Genomic DNA, 26,440 nt, shown 5'->3' on the forward strand with positions numbered 1-26,440 from the left:
ACTTGGCAAGTGTCCTGCAATATAATTGATTGTTAGGCAAGTTGTGCATCCTCGGCCAACCTTGCTCTACCTCCCCCCCCAACATCCATCTCTATGGCATTTACACCTTTTGTTTACAATACGCCCCTTGATTTGACCAGACATCAAGTTGGGGGTTTGGGGCTCAGGGCTCCCGTTCCAATATCTAAGCTAATTACTTTTTAATTTACAGTGTGTCGTTAATGGTCTTGGCAGGGGAAGCAAGGTTAGACAGGCAGCAGAAGCCACTTCCCTTCCGTTCACCAGCACCATGGCCTCCTTAATTAAAATGAATAATCTAGGCATCCATCAGATAGATGGAGAGAGAGTCAGAGAAAAACAATTGTGAAGATAGGAAGGTAGGTAAAAACCCTGCTGAAAAGAGCAGCTTAGGCTAGCACCAATTTCAATGAATTGTTATGGTGGTTTAGCTGGTGGATTTTATCTCAACCATCCTGACTTTTTCTGAAAATAATTGAACGAAAAAGTCTAGAAGCCTGGTGGGGAAATCAGTACACCAGTATCTCGTTAGGTAAAAGCATTCAAAACACAACCAACGCTGGCCAGTTTTGATGGTCTTTTCAGCCAGGAGAATAAAGAAGTAATGTTACAAAAGTAGTTACAAAAGCTACATCAAGAAAAAAAAAAAAGAACAAGACAACTACCTCCACGGCTCTCGCTGTCAGCTGGCTTCACCTGGATGGGGCGAGTCATCTGGAAGAAGAAAAACAGTAGAGACAAGACAAGGGGTTAGCTCAGGCACAGGAAACTGCTGTCACCGCAATAAGCCTACAGCCTGTTGAGCTTATGTCCAAAACAAAACAATCCTGTCTAAATTTTGATCAAATGCAAATATCCATATGTCACTTTGCAGGGTACTCATTGTCCCTTAAACATACAAAATACAAGAGTGGTGATTTGTACCAGCATGCCTTCAGTTGACTCGCACCCTATTTCTATTTTTGACGTGCTGCACAGTTCTAGACACTTTATTTTATCCTAAAATAAATATATTTACAAATGTCATGTGCGTGCATTGATTGCTGTTTTATTCATGCCTTTAAAATGACTTCCAATCATTATAGCAGTTCCAGGTTCCATGCGCACCTCAAGTCAAAATCCTATAGCATGTTTGATTTATATTGCCTGGTCCACTTAGTGGTCTTTAGGGTTGTGTCCCTTTAATGGCACCGACTGAATACGTTGGTACTACCGAGTATCGATTCAAATTAAATCAATCGGTGCCAAATTTCGGTACCTGAGAACGCATCTGGGTACGAGGTTTAAATACAAGTCATGCATGTTCTGCACACACACACACACACACGTGACGCTCAAAGTGTTTTTTAGCCTCTGCAGTCTCACTATTTGAGAACATGAATGCATTTCCAGAGCCGCTCTGAGAGTCACTGAAGTTCATTTTACATTTTACAGTTTCATTTAAGAAAAACTATCGTTATATCAACACACGGAAACTCAAAGGTCTTCACAACAACCCGTCAAAATAAAAGTTTGGTATAATATATTACTGTTGTACAGCTGTATACTAACACTAATAATAATAAGTTATCATCAAAAATGAATTTTTTAAGGAATAATCACTTTTTCTTCTATGTTGTAATTGTAACAGTAGGCTATAAAGCTCAATTGTGCTGCATGTAAAAGATCAATTAAATTAACGTTTTATGTCTTCATTTGATTACAAGAAAATTCACAACACAGAATTTGTGGAAAACAAAACATGTCATAGAAAATAATAATAATATTACTATAATGGTTGTTTTTATTAATATTCAAGCATCATAGACAATGGCAGGCAGCAACCAAGGCAGCTCTGGCATAATGTCAATAACACTTCTACAAATGACTTAATTCTGTACAGTTATTGAGTACAGTAAACATGCCTAAAGTACGGAAAAAAGGTACCTTTGGGTACCGGCACTGAATTTCAGGTTAAAATGTGAATGGTACCCAACCCTAGTGGTCATATTGCTAATACCCCGGACAGCTACTGTACAGCCCCTCATCTACTTATAAAAAGGTTGAAAGCTCTAAAACATTTGGCAAAAATTGGCGAAAAGTTTCAATGACACATTTCATATCAGGAATAAAATGCAACAACTCTAACATAAAATAAGCTTCCTTTTTTATCTCAAAGTCCATTTACTCCTCTCAAAAAGTCTCTAGTCTGATCAGCAAGTTGTTTTATGTTTGCTTTGCCATGCTCGCTTGGTTACAGTGTCTAGCAAGGAGGAAGTGAAATGCAACAACAATTAAAGTGGAGGCAGCCACAAGAGAGAGAGAGAGATCAATGAAGCCCTATTGATCCCTGCCCCTTAGGCTGTGGAGAGTGTCTGGAAAGGAGGGATTCTGTGGGTAGAAGGCTCACAGTAATCTACTAAAGCCTGATAAGAATGGCATTTGTTGGATTAGATGCCTCTGTCATCACAGTTTTTGTGCTCCGTATTTTGCTCGACAAATTTTTTTTTCCATTATCCCTGCAAAGGTTGAAGCTTTCTCGACTGGTTCTTATTCTAAAATCTTGAGCCAAACAGAAAGAAAACATTTGATTTATTTATTTTATTTTTTCCATCTTCTGCCCGTCGTTCAAGGATTCAAAAAGGATTTTGCTGCAGGATCAAAGGATGTTCAAAAGGTTTTTCTATGCTCCCATTTATTCTTACCTGGGGATGTAATGTAGAACAGAGTACTGTAAGTGCAGACTGTTTGATTTTTGGAGCAGTACAGCAACTTACAAAGTGATTCGGGTATATATATATTTTATACTGTAATAATTTCACATGTAAACTTCAAATTAATGTAGAAACAACAAAGGCAGTAGCCTATTTTTAAAATATTATATCTTTTTTATGAATCAAGGCCAAAACCTCTACTGTCTCTATGAAATGTTCTCAATTTTAGCCATTAATTATAGTCATTCAGCATTACAGTATAATTGAAAGCTCTCAATTTGAACATTTATAAGGCTTTATTTAAAAAAATAACAACTTTTAATGTAAGTGAACTTAAAAAATCTTCACATAAACCCATTATAATAAATGTCACATTTACCTGTGCCCTTCAATGCATCAGATATTTAGATAGGTCCAACAGGTAGGATATATACAGAAATTGAATAAAGTTATCAAACACTTCACAGTGTTCACTGCATAAATTGTGAATTAAATATAGATTAAACCTTATTAAAGCTATAAAAGTTATTCAGTCAAAATCTGTATCTTGTTCTTAACATTAATGACATCACAGCAGCAGGTTTATTAGGCTGCTGTCACTTTAAGAGCTGCCGCATATCACGCGGATCTGTTCTCACAACTCTTTACGCTCATATAAGACTTTTTTTAAGACTGTGCTTGCAGGGATACTTGACAAAATGGGCATTTTGACATAATTATGTGTGTTTTTGTCGGTTCAAGCGATGTCTTTATGTGCACACAAGTCGTGTGTGTATCACACAGAGAGGAGATTCACAGACGTGCACCAGTACCGCACTGTTCTCTCTTTTGTGTCTTGAAGAGCGTGAATGGTTTAAAAGCATTTGCATGAATAATAGTTTAATTATTATTAAACAAAACTGTTTAGGATGATAAAAGATCCATCCTGACATCTATATCAGGGTTTATTCAGTGATATAACTGGTTTGAAAGTATATTACCCCATATATTACCAGTAATAAAAGTAATAATCATAAAAGCTGATAGTGTTTTAAAGTTATGTTACATTCGAGAGAACTTTCTTTAATTGTTGAAAAACAGGACAGATCCTGTCCTAAAGGCCTACTTTTACACTATAACATCCATTCCCCAGCATCGTAATCCAATGGGAGCTTTCTATCGATCCAAAACAAACTGCTAATAGCAACACAGCAGGCCCAGTTTGGATGAAAAAGGGCCAAGAGCTGTGCAGAGATTTGCGACAAGATTACCCAAATTTGCAAAGCGCCCTTTGCAGGCTCCCCAGCCATCTGTAACCTGAAATTAAGCCTTTATGAACGCTGCAGCAACTTTCGTCTCATGCAGACGCCAATGCAAAGGCCTGGGAAGCGTTTGAGAGATAACAGGATCAACATTTTGCCTTTCTCCTCAACATATTTTCTTTTACTGTCCAACCGAAAAAAGGTCAGTTTTAAAGACAGGCCAGTCCCATAAAAGCATGACTTGTTCAAGGAGAAACACCATAATGGGATTTTAAAAAGCCTTAATAACATGCTGATATATGAGGAAGAGAGCCAGGCCAGATTCATTAAGTGTTAAACGTATCCATTTTCACCTTGAGGAACTGAATAACCTTCCTCTGAGAAATTATTCCATAAATTTATCCATCGTAAATAATAACTAGCATGGTCTAACTCTTTGTGCAAAGGGGAAAAGGCAAAAGATGTAATTCTTCTGAAGGTCGGAGTTCAGTAGCTTTGTCTTAGACTCCGGTTAAAGGAAAAGTAGAAAAAAAAAGTGTATTTGAAATACAGTAATGCACTATGATGGTGTTGCACTGCAAGAGATTTCTCCATTGCAAAGAACAGCATTTTTACTCAGTTGTTCTCAAGCATAAAGACAAACACAGTCCTAACTGTGAGATATACCCATCTCAAACAAATCATTTGACAAACGCAAACAGTTGCCCACATTAGCATTTATAGATACTTTGCAATATGCATGCAACACTGTGGATGCGACGTCTGGTAATAAAGGAGATTTTGTTTTGGGCAAGGGAACACATTCAGAACTACCTCATGTAAACGCCATCAGTGAGATGCATTTCTAACACGTTGGACTTTTGTGTAAGGTTTATGGATTCACCTCTCTAACTAGTCACTGTCCTGGTCATAAAATGCTGGTGTAATGGTCCATTTGTTTTCCTAAGAGCAATGTGTTTCTCCCTTGTACATTTAGTATCGACGGAACTCAGTTTATTGCATTTTTCTCACCTCTAATGGGATGCCTTACACTTGAGGTACACACACACACACACACACTAATATTCTCAAAAATACTGTATACTATATGTCAGTTCATTTTAAACAAATGTGGGAACAGATGGAGTTATGGTTTTGAATATGTAACAAAATGCTAAAGGCTTAGCCTGTGAATAATATTTAGATTATATGCAAATAATTAAAGCAAATCAAATAAATAATACATTATAATATAAAACATGTTATTCTAAATAAAATATATTAATAATGAATCTTTTGACAAATAGTCTATCTGTAGTAGAGTATTGGTAAAATACTTTCTTACTAATATTATAATTAGGAAATCATTAAAAAATTGTTATTGTGAACTAAAATGGACTAAACTATTAAATAGCATTTTTGTTAATTGAAACGGAGCTAAAATAAAATAAAACAAATAATAAATGAAAAAAAAAGTTCCCTTGACTGAAATAAAATAAGTTTTAGTTGAAGTACAAAAATTACTAAAACTGAAATCATAAGTTAAAGCTAAATAGAAATTAATGTAAAAAAAATCTTAAAGGTATAGCGGAGGATTTTTTTACTTCCGGGTGGATACCCTATACTATTGGTCCTCCTAATTGTCAATCATTCTGGTGAATCAATCAAACTTTTCAAAAAGTGGAGAGGGCGGGACTTATCTAAAATTCGGAAAGATCCTCCGCTATACCTTTAATTAACTGAAAATATAAAAATAATAGCCATTAAATGCTATAATAGTATATACATAATACTAAAATAACATTTATTTTCCACATACAACTATTTGAGGCAGCATTCTGGCTGTCCAAATACAACTAAACAAACGAATTACTACATAAATAAACTATGATTATGTTTATTTAAACAAAAACATTTTGGATTTAAAAAAAAAAAAAAAAATTAAACTGATCACAACCACTCAGCACAACATTAAATATAATTCACAGTCATCACTCAAATGCAATGAAAAGAAAACGCATTGATGCATCACTGCTGCAAACAATTTAAAAAAGTGGTGAGGACAAAATTGGAAATGGCAAAAAATAGGCCACCCCAACCATAAATGACACCAATGCTGTAAACACACTCATTCCACATGCATTTGCATGCACTATAGAAACAAAAAGACCAGCAGTTGACAAACTTGTTTCTCTCTCTCTCTCTCTCCTGGGAGAGTTCACTACGCCTCTCTGCTGCTTTTGTGCCTTTATTGCACAAGCGTTCTTTACTCATAAGATAAAATGAGTTTGCCTTATGCTGTGTTCCTTGCAAAAAAAACAACAACAACACGTGTTCTAATTGTGATAGATTCAAGGAGGTTTCCACACTCGGAATGGAGAACGCAACGAGGTCCAAGACAAAAACAGAGGGATGGAGGGGGTTGGAGAGGATGGAAGGCAAAGGAGAACTGCCTGCAACTGCCAGATAAGATTGCTTCTCAGTTGAGTGGCATTTCCAGAGCCGTGACTCCACCCTATTGCTCCCCCACATATGCTGATAGACTCGCGCTGGCGGAAACGCACGCTTATACGTTTCCCGCCCGCAGCAAAAAGCACCGGCGTCCCTGTGTTTGCCAATCTGTTGTTTAAACTCAGCGGAACAATTCAAATCCCCACATCCCAACAGGAGTGTGTCAGTTGCATCTCGTTTAGGGATGATGCACACGATTCGACACACCCCTCCGGTCGCCAGCATTCCAGACCGGGAATGTATTCTTCGGGATTTCCAATGTAGCCACGGGCGCAACTGTCTCTTTTGTCCTTGTCATCTGTTTCTTTAAGCACACAATACTCGATAATCATGCTGTTTGCTGTGCTGCTGTCTTTCAAAAGGGGGAGCTATCAAACAGGGTAAACAGAAAATACAGTGGGGGATATGAAACAGCCATTCTCCTGAGAGACAGTCTGTTCTCCTGTAGTGATGTTTGATTAGACACCGCTGTGCTGGGGTAGATAGAAATTCAGAACAAGCTGCTCCAAGCAAATCGGGACTGCGCCTTGTTGCCTCCGTCTATGATGAATGTGAAATAATTCCCCTATTTGTTTTACGCCGTTCTGTCTTAAATTGCATGCAGGACATTGAGTCAACATGGATGAAATTGATAGTTTGCAGTGGCTTTACAAACAGTGAATGAGGAAAAGCGTAAAGCACACGTCATTGGATGTATAAGGATGTTTAAAACGCACTGTTTTTTTCCAGGTCAGTGCCGTCACGGCTTACGGAATCCTGAAACACACTTTGAGCTTCGCTCACCTGCTGGGTTTAATGTTCAAAAGGCTTTCGCACCATATCTCTTTTTCTTTTTTTCTTTTTTGGTTCACATGCATCATTAAAACGGCTCACAACTTAAAAGATTTAAAGAATTTCATAAGACGGATTGTACATAATGTATGTATGGATTGTATATAAGATACTCTACAATGATAATGTTTGTTTGGTTAAAGGGTTAGTTCACCCAAAAATGAAAATTATCCCATAATTTAATCACCCTCAACCATCCTTTCAGTCAAACAAAATATGAGTTATATTTAAAAAAAAATATCCAGGCTCTTCCAATCTTTATAATGGGACTGAATAGTAGATTTTGAAGCCCAAAAAACGTGCATCCATCCATCATAAAAGTAATCCATACGGCTCAGGGGGTTAATAAGGCCTTCTAAAGCGAAGCGATGCGTTTTTGTAAGAAAAATATAAATAATTATAACTTTATAAACTCTAATTACTAGCTTCCGGTAATGTCCGTCTGAGCGTTCACGAGAGAGTCGAGTTCAAACTAATAGGGCAACAAACTCAAGCTCCTCCGACATTTCTCTTTACAAATTCTCGTTTTAGACTTTGAATTCGTGACCGGTGTTTTGTTTTGCTCAATCCTCTGCGCTTCCGCGTTCGTCAATACGTCATGTGTCGGGTCAGAGGTCACTCTTCCGCCAGACTCAACTTGTGTACGGATGTTTCCAGATGCTAGTAATTACAATTTATAAAGTTATAAATATGGATAATTTCTTACACAAACGCATCGCCTCACTTCAGAAGGTCTTTATTAACCCCCTGAGCCGTATGGATTACTTTTATGATGGATGGATGCACTTTTTTGGGCTTCAAAATCTCAGTTACTATTCACTCCCATTATAAAGCCTGGAAGAGCTAATATAACTCTGATTGTGTTTGGCTGAAAGAAGAAAGTCATATACATCTAGGATGGCTCGAGGGTGAGTAAACTATGGGATAATTTTCATTTTTGGGTGAACTAACCCTTTATTATAAACAATTACATTAAACAACAAAAAAAATGTAATCTAAAAACTACTGATAATTCAAAACTATAGCAACCCTGCTGTGAACAAGATTGTCTGATTAAGAGTCGGGCATCTTGCGTACGTGCGTGAGCACGCGTGTGTGTGTGTGTGTGTTTGAGCATGCCGGTGGTTTGGCTGGAGTTTAACACTGAGATAACAGCCTATTCCCTGTTCATTATTTAGCATTAGCAGATCATCAAAGCCCCTTCTCCTATGTTATTCCTAACAGGGAAATAAACACCTTTTGACTGGAGCATCCCAGCTGCGATAATTAATATTTCCAATTATTGATTTGAAAGTGCGCTGTGTGGTGACAGCCTTGGGCCTCGGCTCACCTAATAAATCTACCGTACAGGAAGGTGAGAGCGGAAGAGAGAGGGACAGCGAGAGGGAGAGTTATTCTCCAGCAGCCAGCAATTTTTAGTTAGTCTGTTTTCCACACAAAGCTACCGCATGAGTTGTAATATAGAGTATAAATAATATGGACTACTTCTATTAAGCATATACTGTAGGAGCTTGACAGATACATGGAAAAGAGCACTGAGATTTCCTTAACATTTAAAACATAAAACATTTCCTTTGTCCTTGAATTTCCAACAACATGAGGGTAAATAAGACAAAATTAGCATTTTTGCACGTGCTACTCCTTTAAAATGTAACTCATTTGTCTACCAGAGTCACTAAGAGGAAGAAAATGAGACAGAAAATAGATGAGGAAGAAGAACGAAGTGAAGAAGTATGTGCGTGTGAGGTACTTCGCTCCCAGCACCTCTGTGGAAGCCCTGATAAGAGTATCGACCGCACCGACTTGTCAATCGCAAGCGTCTGAAGTCGCAAACTCCAATAGCTTCCCTCCGATTCGCACAATACCGGAGGTCAGATGTAGCTCCACTGCCTTCGACCATTGACTCTGCACTTTCTGAGCCATCTGGAACGTCTACAGTCCTCTGAAAATGTCTATAGCTGCGCTCCAGCTAACGTCGTGTTATCTTACACCACATCAAGCTTGTGCTTTCAGCCTGACGTCCCTCAAAAGGTCATGGGTCCGGATGAAATCGTTTCCCCCCTTAAAGTTCCTCGGCCTCCTAGGTTCTCACCACACGACGAAGCTGCTGACCTTTCACAGCAATACAACCAGGATCCTACTGAAGACCGTCAGAAAGACAGTGTCTGTATGAGCGTGTACAACGGTTCCTGGAGTGAATTCAGCCTTAACACAGTTTATCTGGAAGTGGATGAAAGGTCCGAGCTAAAAAGAATTCAACAAGAACAAATAAAAAAAATGATAAAAAAGACTCTAATCCTACAAACGCTCGCAAGCCACCGGAGTGTCAAAGTGAGATAAAGAGAGAAAGGTGGTGCACAAGAGAGATTCCCTGACTTCACAGCTGCCGTGGTCTTTTATCAGGGGAAGGGCATCTTTCCCAGACATCTCTGGTAAAGGCGTTCGCAGCTCAAAGAAGCCACCTTTTTTTATGAGAGACGTGAGTTTTGTTGGAGGAAAAAAATCTGTCAACAAATTCTTAAGAAGCACCATGGTGTTTGTTTTGATCTCTTTTTATTCTCATTTTCGTTTCCAGCCCTGTCTCGTAGAGCCCTATTTGAAGACCAATTGGTGCCGTTTCATGTCAAAATGTTGGCAATCGCGTTTAGCGACTCTTATGTCTTCAAAGCCTCCTGATGCCAGTTTTAAAAGTAGGGGATGTCAGATGATAATGTTTCAACTTGCTTTACAAAAAGCACTTAAAAACAATCCTTCTGAATGGCTGAATAAGCTCCTGCTCAGAGGATTAGACCACGCCTTCTCATGAATAATTAAGAGGAACTCTGAGTGCTGATGTATCTAAATGCTACTACACAACCTACGGAAGCCATAAGAGGTCATGCATTATTAAGTGGCCTTTCCCCTATCGCCAGCATTCGCATACGAATGTCGCATTTCACCCCCTAGAGGCAGTCGCATCGAATGCAATTGTAATGGCATTTCAAACTGGTCGTGAAGCAACTGTTTCTCTCCGCTTGACAGCATAAATAATTATAAAATAACCATTACTCATAACCACTCATAAATTCTGCATATGATCGGAACTCCACGCAACTCCTGTACTACTCTCCATTGGAAATGAATGACTTCCGGGTCTCTCGCTTGTCATTTGTCGAAAAGATGGCTTTATTTATTTTATTGTTGTTGGTTTTTTTTTGGACATGAATTTCCTTACGACCTCAATGTAACAACAGGCTGTGTTTTCCAGATCTCACTCAAAATTTTCAAGATCTCAACAAATTAAAAGTTGTTCACGTAATCTTGACATAATCCGTTTTCTTGAGATCTAGAAATAAGAGATTGTTTATTGAGTTCTTGCCACAACTTGCCAGTTCTTGTTGTGATATCATCTTGAGATATCACCTTCATTTTCTCATGATTTCAGTGTAACAAAAGATTTTTTTTCCCAGGAATCTAACCTAAACTTTCTTGTGATCTTGACAGGCCCGTTGTGGGTAATCGGGAGAATTCCCGGTGGGCCGCTTCACTTTTGGGCCAGTCGAGGAATTTTTTTTTTTTTTTTTTTTTCACATTTGTCACGTTAGTTAGATTAGGCTACACACGTTCCACATTCTGACACCGCAGCGCGCAGCCTCTGTATGGGTTGTACCATGTGCGGGAGTTCTTCCCTTCCCTCCTATAGAATTGGTTGGGTCCATAGCCCGTCTTTTCCAAAACGTTTTCTCTACCGCGGGCCGCGGCACCGCCGGCGCCTACCGATAGCTGGGCCGGCCCTACCTTAACGCGTCAGGGAGGATGGATGGAAGGTAGAGGCCAGGAGGTATGGAAGCTTGTTTCCGCCACAGAAAAAAAAACATTTTAAAAGATAATTGTGACTTTATTTCTCAGAATTGCAAGATATAAAGTCAGAATTGCGTGAAATAAAGTCGCAATTGCGTGTTATAAAGTCAGAATTGCGAGATATAAAGTCAGAATTGCGTGAAATAAAGTCGCAATTGTATGTTATAAAGTCAGAATTGCGAGATATAAAGTCGCAATTGCATGTTATAAAGTCAGAATTGCGAGATATAAAGTCAGAATTGTGTGAAATAAAGTTGCAATTGCTTCTAAGTCTAATTGAATTATTATTTAACCTTTACATTATTTGTTGAACCATGGTATTAATACAAACTACACAATAGTAAGAGCTGAACTGTTGCTTCATTTATCCAATTTGGAAAAAGTGCTAATTTGGAATTCCACCATGGAAGAAGTGGGCCGGTCTTGGGCCTGAAACTCCCGGGCTGAAAAGTGGCCCCACTCCGGCCCTGGATCTTGACATAACACAAAAGTTGTTTCCTCAAGGTCTTGACTAGATATTCTCATGGTCCTGGCAAACCAATAGTTTTGTCATTGTAATAATGAAAACAGGATGATAATAATAATAATTATAATAGAGGACCTCAGACGCATCTGAAGGCATTCACTCAAAATTGTTTTCAAACCTGAAAGAAATCAGTCCAAATCATCCCTAAATAAACCCTTTCCCACTCATAATTAAAAATAGTGTGCTACTATTGTCTTCATCATGTGCAACATGTGCATATCTGTATTTCATGGCCCCTTCTACAGTACTGTATATCTGGCTAAATCCAGCACTATAGATTTCTGCTTAGAAACACATCAGGCCAGATTAAATAAAGTATGATGTATACACTAACAAAGATGAGAACACACTGGAAACCTTAGCATTTCGACAACAGGATCTCCTAAGTATGTGCTAATACAGCATTCAAGGGTCTTCATGGTATTGTGCTCTGTGCTTGCTTTGCCCTGCTGGGGCGGAACGAGAGGGAAGCTCCCCGCGCTGTCACTGACGCTACAGGATTGTGACGGATTACAGGGCACTTCTCTGACCAATGGGTGGCCAGCATCGCTTCCCGGTCAGTGACCCATAATTCCCTGCATACCTATGCCGAGTTGACGTTTCTTTAATGGGTTACAGACCTCTGGCGAGCCAACGCCTTCTCAGCGCTATGATAGCCTATTAACAATTCACCACAGCTTGCAGTTTTTTGCCTTTTTTTTTTTTTTAAGCCACCCTGCACCCGTCCATGCCACGTATAACCTCTTTCAACCTCGCGGTCCTGAGGGGATGACAACAGCAGAACAGAAAAGGAAAGAGGCAGAGGAGAGAGGGAGGCAGCGATGCAAGTCGACCAAGTGTCAGGTGTGGACAGGAAAAAAGCCGAGGGGAACGACTAGGAGATGGGAGGATAGACAGATGGAAAGGGAAAAAGAGAAAGACCTGAGGCCAGAAGTGGCATTTGCTCAAAGCCATTCACCTATCTGCCATGAGAGATGATGCAATAATGGTAATACGCTCGACTGCAGCGGTTCTCAACTGGAGGGTCGCAACTCAAAAATGGGTCACTGGTCTGTTCTGACAGGCTTTGGACAACATGGTGGGAAAAAAAAAACTATGCAGAATGCAAATAAACCAATAAACCAAATTAAATAGGTTTAGGCTTTTGTTGCTGTACGCCCAATCAAACTCTGATTTTGTCAAGAAACCAATCTTGTTTATCAACCCATTGTCCATTTCTTACAGCGTTCCATTGCACTTATCTCACATGCGATCTAATTCGCCATTGCCTCGACGATCGATAATGAAACAACAGATCTTTGTGTGTTCACTGTTTTACAGAAGGGGCTTAGTGTCTGTCATTGTGAGTGTGTTTTGTACGGACTAGAACTCGACGAGGATCCAGCATGCTTAGTCCATCTGTCTGCAGTCCAGTCCAAATCAACTCCAAAAACACAACTCCACTCTGGCATAGATAAAGAGTATACGATTTAAATAAGGACCTCATTATCTGCTTATATTATCAGCTTGTATTGATATGAATACTGATGTATTGTACACTGGTATATGTATATACACACACACACACTGTACGCCTAACTACAAGGCATTTATGAATATAAACTTTTAATAAATTGCATAAAAATCCATTCAAATATGTTTGTTGCATAAATAATATATAGCCTATTTATGATTTATTGAAAAAAAGTGACTTTCAAATGGGGATAAACTAGCAATTTAGCCGGTAATACCAGCAGTGGAAGTTGAGAAACAGTTGAGCTGACTTTTGAGAAACACATTAAAAGCATTTTCTTTCAGCTTTGTCAGTTTTTCTGTTGAATAACGATATCGTTTTGTAAGAACAGAAAATGAAATCTGCATCTTTTCTCTTTTTTTTTCACTTTTTTTGTTGAATAAGGAGTTACTAAAGTTACTAAACTGAACGAACAACCCGAATCGGTTCATGGAGGTCCCCCTTAAAACGCAAGCTAAGAAGTTCATTAATTACAGCAAAACATCACACAAGCTAAATTCCTTCTTATGCCATAATAGATTTAAATTCTACATGAAAAAAAAAATGTGAAAGCTTATTTGTTTGTTTCTCCTCTAGAATACCTCTCCCTGCATCCTCATATACATCCAGTGCAAACAAGCCAGAAAAAACACACACAGCAGTTTAGACCTTGAACTAGTGTGACCTGAGTGCTGACAGGCAGATGAACTCCAGCATTTTCCATATCCCGCCCCGATGGACTCCAACTACGTGAAAACACGGTGCAGCTATGCAGAAAACATGATGTAAGTGTCTGTCCATCTCAGAGTTCCTCTTTTATATATATATATATATATATATATATATATATATAAAAAAATATATATATATATATATATATATATATATATATATATATATATATATATATATATATATATATATATATATATATATACACACGCACACACACAACATCAGTCATTTCTGCAGAAAATTTTATTGCTGCTTTTCAGAATGCGTAAACATGTTGTGAGTGTGTTTGTTCAGTAAAAACACCATCAAATAACTAAAGCATAAACCCAGACAGCAACATAGTGTCGCCCAGATCCGGCTCACATCTAGCACGCGTGGAATCCACATGTACCAGATGTGGCCCGGATCTGGGCCGACACTATGTTGTAGTCTGGGAAGATATTGTAATTGTACTACAATACAGTGAAAGCATAATAATTTTTATTTCCGAAAAAATTGTTTTTTCACATCACATCAACTAGAATGTTACTTTCATTGACTACATTTAGATGTAATTTTAGCAAAAAATGTACTGAAAGTATGAATAGGAAATGATGAAATACTGAATATTTAAAGGACATCCTCGTCAGCAAGACAAAAAACATTGGTAGCCTACTTTTTCAGTTTTTTTTTCACAACACCCTTCTGTATTGATTTTGGGGTAAATATGCATAATTTAAACAAGCTGAGAATACACTGTAAATAAATCTTTAAAATGTATGGTATAAAAAGATAAGGTTTTACGGATTTAGAGTAAAAATTAACTGAAACAATGTTAATATACCAACCTACAGAAGTACAGTACTTGAATGTTTTACAGTATATCTTTAAAATACACTGACAACAACCAAAAACACAGGCAGTAAAGAGAAAACCACATGTAGAATAACAAATAGCTTTCAAGTATGTGCACCTTCTATATATTGCCATTTACTTCAACTTGTAGAAAATTGGTGTACAAATACAAAACTTATTTGTTTGTTTCAAATTACATTTTTTTTACAGTAAAGTATAAGATGGCGTTCCTTTTCACTTAAAAAAACTTTTAAATAACTAATAAAACTTATATTAAATACTAAAAATAAAAATAACTAATTTTAAAACATACTAAAAATAACTAATTTTCTCAGGGGGAAATATGCAGTGATAAACCAATTAACTGTGGTAAACCAATAAACCGTAATTAACTTGTAGCATTTTACTGTTAATTTTTTACAGAGTACACTCTTATTGGTATCTGAAATCATATTAGCCAAAATATTTAATAAACACACCTGAGATTCTATTCCAATTCAACTCAACTGTGGGCGCGGATTCCTATGGTCATAGGTTACATGGACACATGGGGATACAGCATGCAAGGAAACCCGCAATGTATATTGGGACATTTTCTTACACTTGGGATCTCACTAAGACACTTCCCAAGGGTTGTGGGTTGATTTACCTCTCTCGACTTCCTTCCTTTCTTTAAGCCGTATCCCACTGAGAGACAAGGCCCTTCCATAAACATTTCCATAATCATTTCCGCCACCTGTGTCCATCCCACCACGTTGACAGATGCTCGCTTCCCGTCATCCTATGCGCACAACCATCCAGGGACATTTATTTTACCCCGGCATTAATTCAACAAGGAGCATCGCATTTAAAGGTGTCAACGGTGATGTCCATGACGCTGGAGGAAAGACGGCAGAATGAAAGAGAGATGAAGCGTCTCCCTTGAACGCACTGCACTCTGCGTGAACTCTAGCCTCCTGCCATGAGCTTTGCTTTGTTTAATAATTTATTCATTTTTCATAAAGTTCACATGCTCCCCATTTTCGAAGTGTAAAGCTATGGAAACCTGCTAAATCATGCAGCATTTACATTTGAGGAAGTCGAGCCTCTTCGCTAGCCTTCTAGCTAATGCTTGAGCAATCTTGCGCGTACACATTGCGCTTGATATTTTTACCCACCGCCTGCGAAAGCGTGTTTACACATGCTAGTAATTCACATAAACCAACTCAAACGTGACAGATGATGTATCCATCATGGTGTTAAGAAGTTAAGTGCAAAAAAAAAAATGTCTTTTTCTGAAACTCCGCCTTGGCTGCACTCCACTGGAAATATGACAGCCGAGAATTATGGGAAAGGGTGGGGGGATTTCAAGCGAAAGGGAGAGAGTAAAAAAAAGAGGCCAAAGAAAAGTGATTTAGCCTCCTAGTTCATCTTCATCTGTGTCCTGTCCCAAAGACCTGGTTCATGAAATAAGTCCTGCTGAAAATCAATGCAGGGCCTGAGACTTATAAAGGTGACCCATTCGGAACAGGTGCCTTTTGTGGAGTGCTAAACTCCAGGCTTGTACCGCTAAAACCAAGCTAAGAAGAATTAATGGGGGGCATCGATTAGGTAGAGCGCAACTTAGGATTCACTAAGCAGGGAGTCATTTTAGAGTGGGAACTGTGGCGTCACAGATGGCCATTTTTGCCAATGTGTTTGAAGATCATTTAGAAACCATTGAAAGGGAGAACAATAAAAGTGATTTTTAAATAGAGTTTTCTCGCTCTCTATAACTTGGAGGGGGAAAAAATTTTGATTTTTTTTCTACAACTACCTACTATTGAGCTACAATCTATTTCAGACTTTTGCTGTACTTTATGTCCAAGTGGGAGGTTTTTGGCTAGAATCAGATCAGATATGATACTACATACTCTTCAAAAAATAATGGTTCTTTATTGGCATCTTTGGTTCCATGGAGAAACTTTAACTTCTATAGAAACTTTCTATAGAAAGTTTCTTTGTAGTGGAAAATGTTTTTTTTTTAGATTAATAAAATGTTCTTCACACTTAGAAGAAAATGGTTGTTTTAAGAATTGTTCACTGAAAGGTTCTTTGGGGAATCAAAAATGGTTCTTCTATGACATCGCTATGGGGCCATTTACACAATTGTTTTATGTATTTTAACCAACATTCATTTACACGACAACTGCGTTTTAGGGGCCTGAAAACGCAAACTTTTGAAAATGGGATTCAAAGTGCAAGTCTTTGAAAACAACACTGTTATTGTCTCTGTGTAAACTACAAAAATGTGAATTTGTGAAAACGATGCCGTTTAGGCACGTAGTGTTTCTTTACAAAGTGAGACATCGCCAACTACTGGCCTGCCATGAATAATACAGCATTAGTTGGTTTCGCGGATCCGTGTGAACGGAAATCACTTTGACAATGTTGTCGTCTGTACGCGAAAAACGTGAAGGAAACACTTTTCCATTTTTAGTTCATTGTTGTCGTGTAAACGTACCCTAAGAGTGTAGAAGTGATGCTAGAAAAATGACAAAAAAAAGCTCTGTGATTGGCCAAAATGCAGAATGGAATCTGAAAACATTTTTTAATTTTGTTTTTTGATAAATTTACAGCTAATTTAATCAAAAAAAAAAAAAAACGCATAAAAAAAATCTGCAGTTTAAAAATATAAATCAAAAAAGAAAAAAAAAGGTAAAAATTTTACTTTTATTAAAATTCAGAACTGCAAAAAAATCCCACAAAAAGTAAACTGATAAATGTCAAAAATATAAAAAGACAAAATTCTAATCTTTTTGTAGTTCATAAGCTCTAAATTGTTCTCTCCAAATTCATCATTAGTTTTCTCATCACCTGAGGCTTCTCATTTCTCAAGTATTTTTTTCCACCTTGTTTAAAATAAATCAATAATAAGTCCAGGGGAGACGAATCAACGACACATGTGGCCAGGAGGCATGAGGTCCAACATATTCCCACCTCTCTACCCTTGACGTTGCATCTCTCTCTCTCTCTCTCTCTCTCTCTCTCTCTCTCTCTCTCTCTCTCTCTCTCTCTCTCTCTCTCTCTCTCTCTCTCTCTCTCTCTCTCTCTGTGTGTGTGTGAGAGAGAAAGAATCGAGGGGAAAGATGGTGACATAAAAATTTCTGGTCTATGACAAGCGTGCCGAATCGGATGCCTCATTTATAATGTATATCGTGGATTTGTGAGTGATTTTCCATGCATACTAAAGTGGCACCAGGAAGAGTTTCTCATGGAGATGTGTATGTGTGTGTGTGGGGGTGGGGGTGGGGGTGGGGGGGGATACCAAGATCTAGAACAAAAATGAATAATTTCCTCCAGGTACCAATTTCAATTTTCAGGTGCCGTTTGTACTTCCACGCTGGCACGTCGCACATGTTCAAGAATGCGCCCCTTATAGTGTGAGTCACAGGGATTAGGCATCTCGCCACATAAACAGTTAAGATTATTCAAATTGGGATCAGACATAGCAGCTTTAACATCGTCATGTTTTCAAGTTAGGCCAGGAAGAATGTTTGGCGGATTTGCAGCATTTAACCGACACCGGCCGGTAATCTAATGACGATTTAGCAGGATTACGCCACTGTGCATATGGTGACACCTTCACCTGTTCTGTATCCTTTGGTTGTGTTGGAATAACTTGTTCTCAACTGGTTTTGTGATCCTCAAACACCCTGAAGAAAAGTCCACTATACTAGGGCAACGCAAATATGCATTAATAGTAAAATTCTGTCCGATACCAATAAACAAGTTTTAACGAATAAATATAAAAATATAAAAAGAAAATGAAGATTTGCAAAAATTTAGCAGTGTTATCATATTATTAGTGTGATTAACTTCAAGTGAGTGTCAGATGACAGCAAAGGTAATCTTACGTTATATGTAAACATGAAAAATTAAATGTAAAAAGAAAAATCTCTAATATCAACTGATAACCAATATGGTACAAACATAATGTGCATTCCTAGTAAATATGACCTGGATTACATTAAATACAGGTTTGCAACATGGCCAAAAAACACTGAAATTCAATTTCTGTAAGGTTCAGTTACTGTGTCGGAGCAGCACTTGTAAAAGCAAAACTGGTTGAGAACCGCTGGTTTAAACAACCTAGACAGCAACCATCAGCAATGCAATCTTGCATTGCAAAATGAAAATAAAAAAAGAGAAAGAATGAAATAAATAAACATGACAAGCGGCCACTTAACCGCAGACTCCCAGGCTGAAACCTGATGAGGCCCGCACCCCGGCGAAACTTCAACAAATGCTAAGTGACACGCTTAAGTGGGTTCAGGTTGTGCAACCAGAATAATTCACTAAAAATACAAATGAGGCCACACAGCGGCTGCAGGGAAGAGAGAACCAATAACTATTCGCCCATTCAAATGAGCCTCGAGGTGGAGGGTCTCCTTGGGTTCCCAGGTGCCACGCGGCGGTATTGACCGGCCTGCAGTCATCGAGCAAACACGTAAACGGCCTGTATAGACATCATGGATTCCCCTCATTGAGAATCAATATCAAATAACCCCACTGTTCACTGGCAATTATGGTCGGTATCCAACATCTCAGGCCTCTTTATTTTCCACCTCCATCATTAAATGTGACCTTCAGGCCACATTCTGGCTTTATTCTCCAGGTGGAGATGGAGGCACGGGGAACAGGCTTTTGGGGGATTCAGCTGGGGCCACATGGGAGGTTGCAGGGGCATCTTCTATGACAGATCAATTATGGTTGTACCGCTGGGCTTTGGGCCAGCTCCTCTTCCAAGGCCACTAATAGAATCCCAATGTCACCAATGACATTACTGACTAGATAGGTTAGCCTCGGGTTCTAGAGGTCTCAAGTCACTGTCCCGGTCCTGTCTTGCTGTGACCACTTGACCTATTCTTACTGGAGACGGGTAAACACCGCTTGACAAGGTGCATTGTGATAGCGTGGGACATTGATGTCCAGTTAACCTCCACGCTCACTCATAATTGTCCTCGCCATTGATTTCATGGTGCTACTGATTGCTTCTTGCTCTGAAGAGACCCAAGATTATAGATACGCTAGGTGCACGGAATATCAAATAAATGGTATTTGTGAGGTCTTGCTGCAGAGATTTCTCTTCATTGCGGTTTGACAACTTCAATATTTCGAAACCACTGCTTCTCAGCACCCAGACTGAGTCTACTAGGAGAATCAGAAATTTTGGCCAAGACAGGAAAAGTTCCCCTCAAAATGTATGACTTGTAGAACACAAAAGAAGACGCTTTTTAGTGTTCTTTTGTACATAGAATGAAAATCAATGGGGTCCAAGGTTGTATGGCGTTTATTGTATGGACAATAACAAAAATCTTCAAAATCTCTTGTTTTGTGTTCTCCAGAAGAAATAAAGTTATACATGTTTGGAATGACATGAGGGTGAGTAAATTATGACAGATTTTTTAGTTTAGGTATAATAGTCAAATTTGAAATCCAATTGAGTAAAAGTATTGTTTCAATACTACTTGAGTAATGTAAAAAAACAAACAAAAAACTAAAAGAAAAACAATGGTCTATTATTTGATGCACCTAGTCTGCAATATAATGTAAAGTGTGCATCAGCATGACTGAAAGTGGCATTAACCATACAAATTAAAGAAAGAAAACTGTTAATGGACCAAGTATGAAGCAAACCAACAAAGTCTCATTCTGAAAGAAGCTGTCTTACAAGACGTTAGCAGGATAAAGAGTTGTGACAGCTAAATGACAAAACAATCTTTTTCTATTCCAATTCTAAGTCCCTGATGGGCTATAGTCTCTGAGGTATTTTCTACACTGTCTCAGTTTCACGCCCAACACAAAACCTCTCTCTCTCTAATTCAATAGGGTGGGTTGCTGTCCGGGTGCCTAGCACAGGCAATGACAGCCCTTTTAAATTCTCCATTGCCAATTACACTTATTCCTTCTGGTGGAGAAAGCGGGCAGGGGTGGGGGAGAGGGGGGTAGAGCAAGAAGAAAAAAGGAAGAGAAAACGTGGCGACGATGAGCACTTGTTTGACAGGGCCGATGTGGAGATGGAAATGTGGTAATTTGGAGTAATTCGGCAGTGCGTCGACGGTAGCCGGGCCTGCCTGTCCGTCCACAAGAATAAATGGGGTCAGCCGCGGTTGATCGGCAACTTTCATTTATATGTAAATGACCCCCGTCACCGTAAAGCCAGCATGCAGCCACACGAACACACACACACATGCACTCAAATAGCACGTTAGCTACCATCCATCCTGCCTTAACTCTTTGCGCTTCATTTGCAAAGCATAAATACGCACATACCTCATATATACCCAGTATGTCAAACAAAACTGATGCACGTCTGTCATAATCGTCAATGCTAAGCTACAGGTTAAAAAAAAAACCAGACGCTTACAGCATGTCAACAACCAGCTAGGGCTACACGATTTGGGGAAAATGTCATATTGCGATTATTGAGGTCAATGTTGCGATTGCGATATAATAAACAAATGGTTTCATGAGTCAACTTGCTTGGTTCTCAAGGAAAATGCACATAGAGATTAGTGATAATGATGTGTATTTCTCAACTCAAATTAGCAACAACAACTAAATGCAGTGTTTTCAAATTAAAATAATATTTTTTACAAAATTAAATAACATCTTTGCATTACTGCAAACTTGTAATTGTCTCAATAGTACAATAGTATAAAATAAATAGAACAATAAATAAGAACATTTGTATGCTCATGAAAATAAAATATTTTGAACATTCTATCCAGAAAAAACAGGGACATTTAAGCAGGATGTGTATTGTGATTGTCAAAACATTTGGTAACTAAATAGAATTTTGTTAAGTTTAGTGACAACATGTTACAGTGTTTACATGGTACAATGACTAGGTATAATAGATACATGTTCATTTTTCTCAAGAAAAAATAAATATCTCACCTAATGCTGTAAACATAGAGAGCCCTGTCAGGTATTATTATTAAAGGTTAAAAATAACAATTCAAATGAAATATAATGTTTTTACTAGGCTATAATAACAACGTTACGATATTTTAATGATATAAGTAAAAATATAATAAATATTTAATATAGTGCACATATTTAGCAAAATACTCTTCACTCTATAATTTGTTTAGCCAACTAATGTGCTATGAAATGGCTTTCCTGCGGTAAATGTAACGTTATGTGACATTGTTCTTATTGACCTCTTTCCGCGTTTGAAAATCACTGATTGAACGATATTATGTATGAGGCATAACCATTTCAGTATGTTGTACTGTATCTTTCAACACACCTATTGTTCATTCGTGTTTATTTACTATTAACAAGTAAAGAGAGATGTTCGGTTCACGACCACGATCTGTCACGTCACATTTACAAGCGCCAAAACACTATTGTTTGAATTTAGTAACAAAATTGACAGAATCTGAGAGCTTTTTATTAGTGGTGTAGAAAATGGACAAACAGCTCTCAGAGAGAATTTGTTGTCATGTCCACACATACATTTATTAATTTCATAAAATCGCAGCATTTTACATCATATAATCGCATAGGCTTGACATCGCGATTGCGATTGCGATATGATTAATCGTGCAGCACTAACACCAACATATGCTAACTATCCTTTAGCTTAGCATTCTCATTCACCATACAACTTAAATAGATGCTTGAATTTACTGAAATTTTTGTTAAGTTAACATAATATTTTGCTAAATGTATCAGGTGAAACTTTAAAACAAACAAACAAACAAATAAAACAAACAAACTCCACATTTGTTTTCCCCTGACACACTGAAAGAAGAAAAAACTATTTTTGCGAGACATACGTTACATATGACATACAGTAAAAGCCAAGTTATAGTTATATATGTCAACATTTCAGACAATCGATGATACAGGATTCCATAAGAGATACAACTTCCCATACATTTGGCAAGCTGATGTACTGTTTATTTACTATGACTTATTTATGAGCCTGGGCTTTTGAAGATGTATCGATTTAATTTTCAAATCTTTAGATGATTTTGGTATCAATTAATTCATGTCCAACCTATCACTGGAATATGTAAAAGTGCATAATTTAGCTCTTTGGGTCATGAATTCTTTAGATTTAGACATTGTAAATTATTTATAGTGCTGAGATAAATCTGTCTGCGATATATCTGGCCAAACAGGGCAGCAAAATAGATATTTTTTTTCCTCACCAATAAAAGGTCCCTGTTGTAAATATGAATGATATCTTTTAATAAGGGCAGTTTTTCTTGCATTCACGGTTGCGTTGTTTCTCCTTTAATTTAATATTAAACAGTTCCTGTTTATCTGGAGCATTAAATAATGTGGACGGATATAGAAACACTTTCCTTTCAAAGTTCTCAGAGGCATTCTTGTCTTAATTTTTCAGACTCTCGCGGCATAGCTTGGCATCTAAATTCCTGCTGCAGTTGATAAGGTGGAAAGCTGCATCCTCAGTGCATTCTGGTAAGGCATGGTCAAAGAGATGCTTTCCTGCTGAGCTCAGGCCCTGAAGAACAGAAGCTGACTCAAAGTCTGTCACATCGTATTGCAGCCCACTTCCCAGCATCACACCAACTTAATGTTATAGTTCTTCTCAAATTCTGTCTTTCACGCTAACCATTTAGGCCATACTCTACCCACAATCCTCATGATATACACTAAGGTGATATGTGTGCCAAACATTTAGGGATATTAAAGGTCAATGTTGCATCTTTCCTAATAATTCAAGAAGATTTGTGAGAAAACCCATTCATAATTTTTTCAAACAAGTCTTTGAACTTGGATAAGATGGTCGAAAACACAGGGTATTTCAGGTTTTGACTTCTGCATATTATGAATCAAAGGCCAATCAAAAGCGAATCAAGGTCACCCTGTTTCTCACACAAAGCTATTGTATATTGTATATACTTATAATATAGTACATGAGTCATACTGAATACTTTTATGATAATTCTATGGTGCTTTTGTGGCTTTTTTGCAGCTTGAAAGCATCCGTTCCTGTTCACTGCAATTGTATGGAAAACAGCAACCATCATAGAGGTTTGGAACAAAAAGAAGATGAGTAAAAATCTTTTCTTTGGGGGGTGGGGGTGAACTATCCCTCTAAAGCTACAGCAGTGTCGTGAGGTGAATACTTCGAATAATTTTAACTGGGTTGAGATTATATCTAGTACTTGTCACCTCTTCTTTTTGTTAACTTGCCTTTTTAATTCATTTTCAATTTGTGCAGGATGATGTGGGTGTACTCAAATCATTTGCACGATTAACAAACCTACTGTGTTAAGACTTCCCTCAGAGGACACCTTGGCCTTCAGTATGGAGGCTACCACTTCTCAGAAATTCAAAAGATGTTGTACCCACACTGTAATTTGTATAACCTTGTGCAACCTACTACTTTCTAAAGTTAATGATCAAAGGGTCTACTGACATTCCTGTACGTTTTGTATGTATACTAAGATAATACCTTGTTTTATGTACATTTACTATGGTAATACCATGGTATTATTTGAAGTACTTTGGAGTTCCATGTAACTACTGTACCATAGTATAGGAATAATGTAATAAACCAGTGTGATATACCAAAGTATCATGGTATTAGCATCTGATATCATGCCCATACCACGTTACCGCCACAGTACATTTGTATTAGGGAATATAAAGGAAGAAGCAGTAGTATTTGACTCAGGAAATAGACAAAACAAAAACAATGTGCACAGAAAATCATAAAACAATGAAACTTTCCTCCAACCACCAGTCATTCAGAGAGTCTCTCAATATTTTTTGCACATTATAAATGTGTAAACTTCATTTCAACTTTAACAACAAAAGAATAATGGAATAACAAAAATAAAATAAAAAATAGTGCACTAGGTAGCCCTGTCCACCAGAAAATCTCATTGGTCCAAATTAATGCTGTATTCATTTTCAGAGTGGAAAGACGGGTAAATTACAATGTATCGCATTGTGACTTGTTAGGACACAGTATAACTCTCAATGTGGCTTTAATCGCCTAAAGTCGGGTTGTGCTGACTGTGTCTTCATTTGGATCGCCATCCCCAGCCCCCAAGCCCCTCCTCTCCTGCACTCTTCCTACTTCCAGTCTCTCTCTCTCTCTCTCTCTCTCTCGTTCCATCTGGGTTGGGGAATGAAGACTTCAGGGCCAAGCAAACAAATTCTAATAAATTGCTGTACCGTGACTGGAAAGCTCAAGTTCTAATCCTCCCAGTTTCTCCCACCTCTCTGCATATCGGCCGTTGCATTAATTCTCATCAATGGGCCGTGGTGGTGGTGGTACGGGGGAGTGTGGTCGTGTCCGTCCTGCCTGTTGCACCTTCACTTAAGCCCCCGCATTCATGCCTAGTACTTTTAATAAAAACGTCAGCCACCGTATCGGAGGCCAAACATTGAAGAAAAACATCCTGTAATCTGTCAGGACAAGGGAAGGCGAGAAGGTTGGAGAGAGTGAGAGATAGAGAGATATAGAGGTGAAAACAAGTGGGAAACCAAAAGGAGGCTGACACAGATTGGATGGTTTAAAGGGGGGTGGGGGGTGTAACTGTCACCATGGCAACACCTGACCTTTAAAGGTGAAGCAAAGTTGGGCAAAGTTGTCTCTCTTTCTCACTTAAAGGGGAGTGACATTTAATAGTCCCCACAGGTCAAAGGAGGGTAACAAACACCAAATAAAGGCTGCCAGTTGATTAAATAAGGGACCACTATATCATCAAGATCTCCTAGGCTTTGGGCAGTAAGCCTATCTTTAGGAAGCAGGGTCATATCTTCAAGGACTACGCTATAGGGAAGGTCCTACAATGCATGTTAGCAGCATCCAATGATCCTTTCAGACTTACGAGTCATCTGACATTCCGCTTGGGATTCTAGCTGGTGGACTTTTTGTTTTACGGTTTGACTTCTCATGCATAAAAGTTACTACAGACGTAAAAGGTTGGAGACAGGTGGGGCAATCACCCCAACCCCAATTAACTACTCCTTCAGTACCAGTAAACCTGGCACGATAAAGATCAGTCCTCCCAATACCATCCATCTTTATTGCTCCCATCTATATATCCCTCTATCCCTGTCTTTCTCCATGTCGCTGGACTCTCCGTCTTTTGTCCGTTAATTAAGCAGCACTGCATTCATCCCTAGCATGCCATTGGCCACTGGAACAGATATGGTTCCCTTGAGTTTTAAATGATTCAAACATTTGCCCTTCAATGTTCCTATGGTGGAGTGAGTGTGTATGTGTGTGTGAGGGGATTAGACCCTCGCCTCCATCTGCCTCAGCCCACACGCTCCTCTATAGAAACTCTAGCTCCTCTCTCATGGAAATTTCCACCTCTGTTTCAATCACTTCTTTTCCTGACTCATTTGCTCCAAATGTGTTTCACTTAGTCGATCAGACAAATGACTCAGCACTTTTACACATTCTCTATCACGATTTCAAAATGGTGCCACGAAGATGAAAAGAGCGAGAGAGAAAGTCTACTGAACTTTCTACACATTACACGAAGCAATCAGCACAAACCAAAATAAGTTTACACTACTTGGCTGTGGTGTAGCTGTTGTGACACATCACGTAAGCAAGAGGTGAGGAGGAAGGGGTGGAGAGAGTGAGGGCCAGAAAAACTGGAGCAGCTGTAACCTTGTGCCCCCGTTAGCTCCCAGTTGTAAATGCCCTCTAACTGAAGAGGAGCCGAGCAGGCCAGCGGTACATACAGTAAATACATTAATTACACACTCA

General features: G+C 38.5%; 1 protein-coding gene across 5 annotated transcripts in view; it reads right to left on the reverse strand.

Moving 5' to 3' along the window:
- Positions 1-26,440, reverse strand: part of celf5a (cugbp, Elav-like family member 5a) — a 212,718-nt gene that overhangs the window by 92,503 nt on the left and 93,775 nt on the right. For all 5 annotated transcript variants that reach the window (XM_081385149.1, XM_081385147.1, XM_081385148.1 and 2 more), the window contains exon 3: positions 684-732. In XM_081385149.1, the coding sequence (XP_081241275.1) occupies positions 684-732 (49 nt within the window). The remainder of the gene's footprint in view (positions 1-683; positions 733-26,440) is intronic.

The sequence above is a fragment of the Scardinius erythrophthalmus genome (genome assembly GCF_964197995.2).
Source record: "Scardinius erythrophthalmus genome assembly, chromosome: 14".
Taxonomy (NCBI): Eukaryota; Metazoa; Chordata; class Actinopteri; order Cypriniformes; family Leuciscidae; genus Scardinius; species Scardinius erythrophthalmus.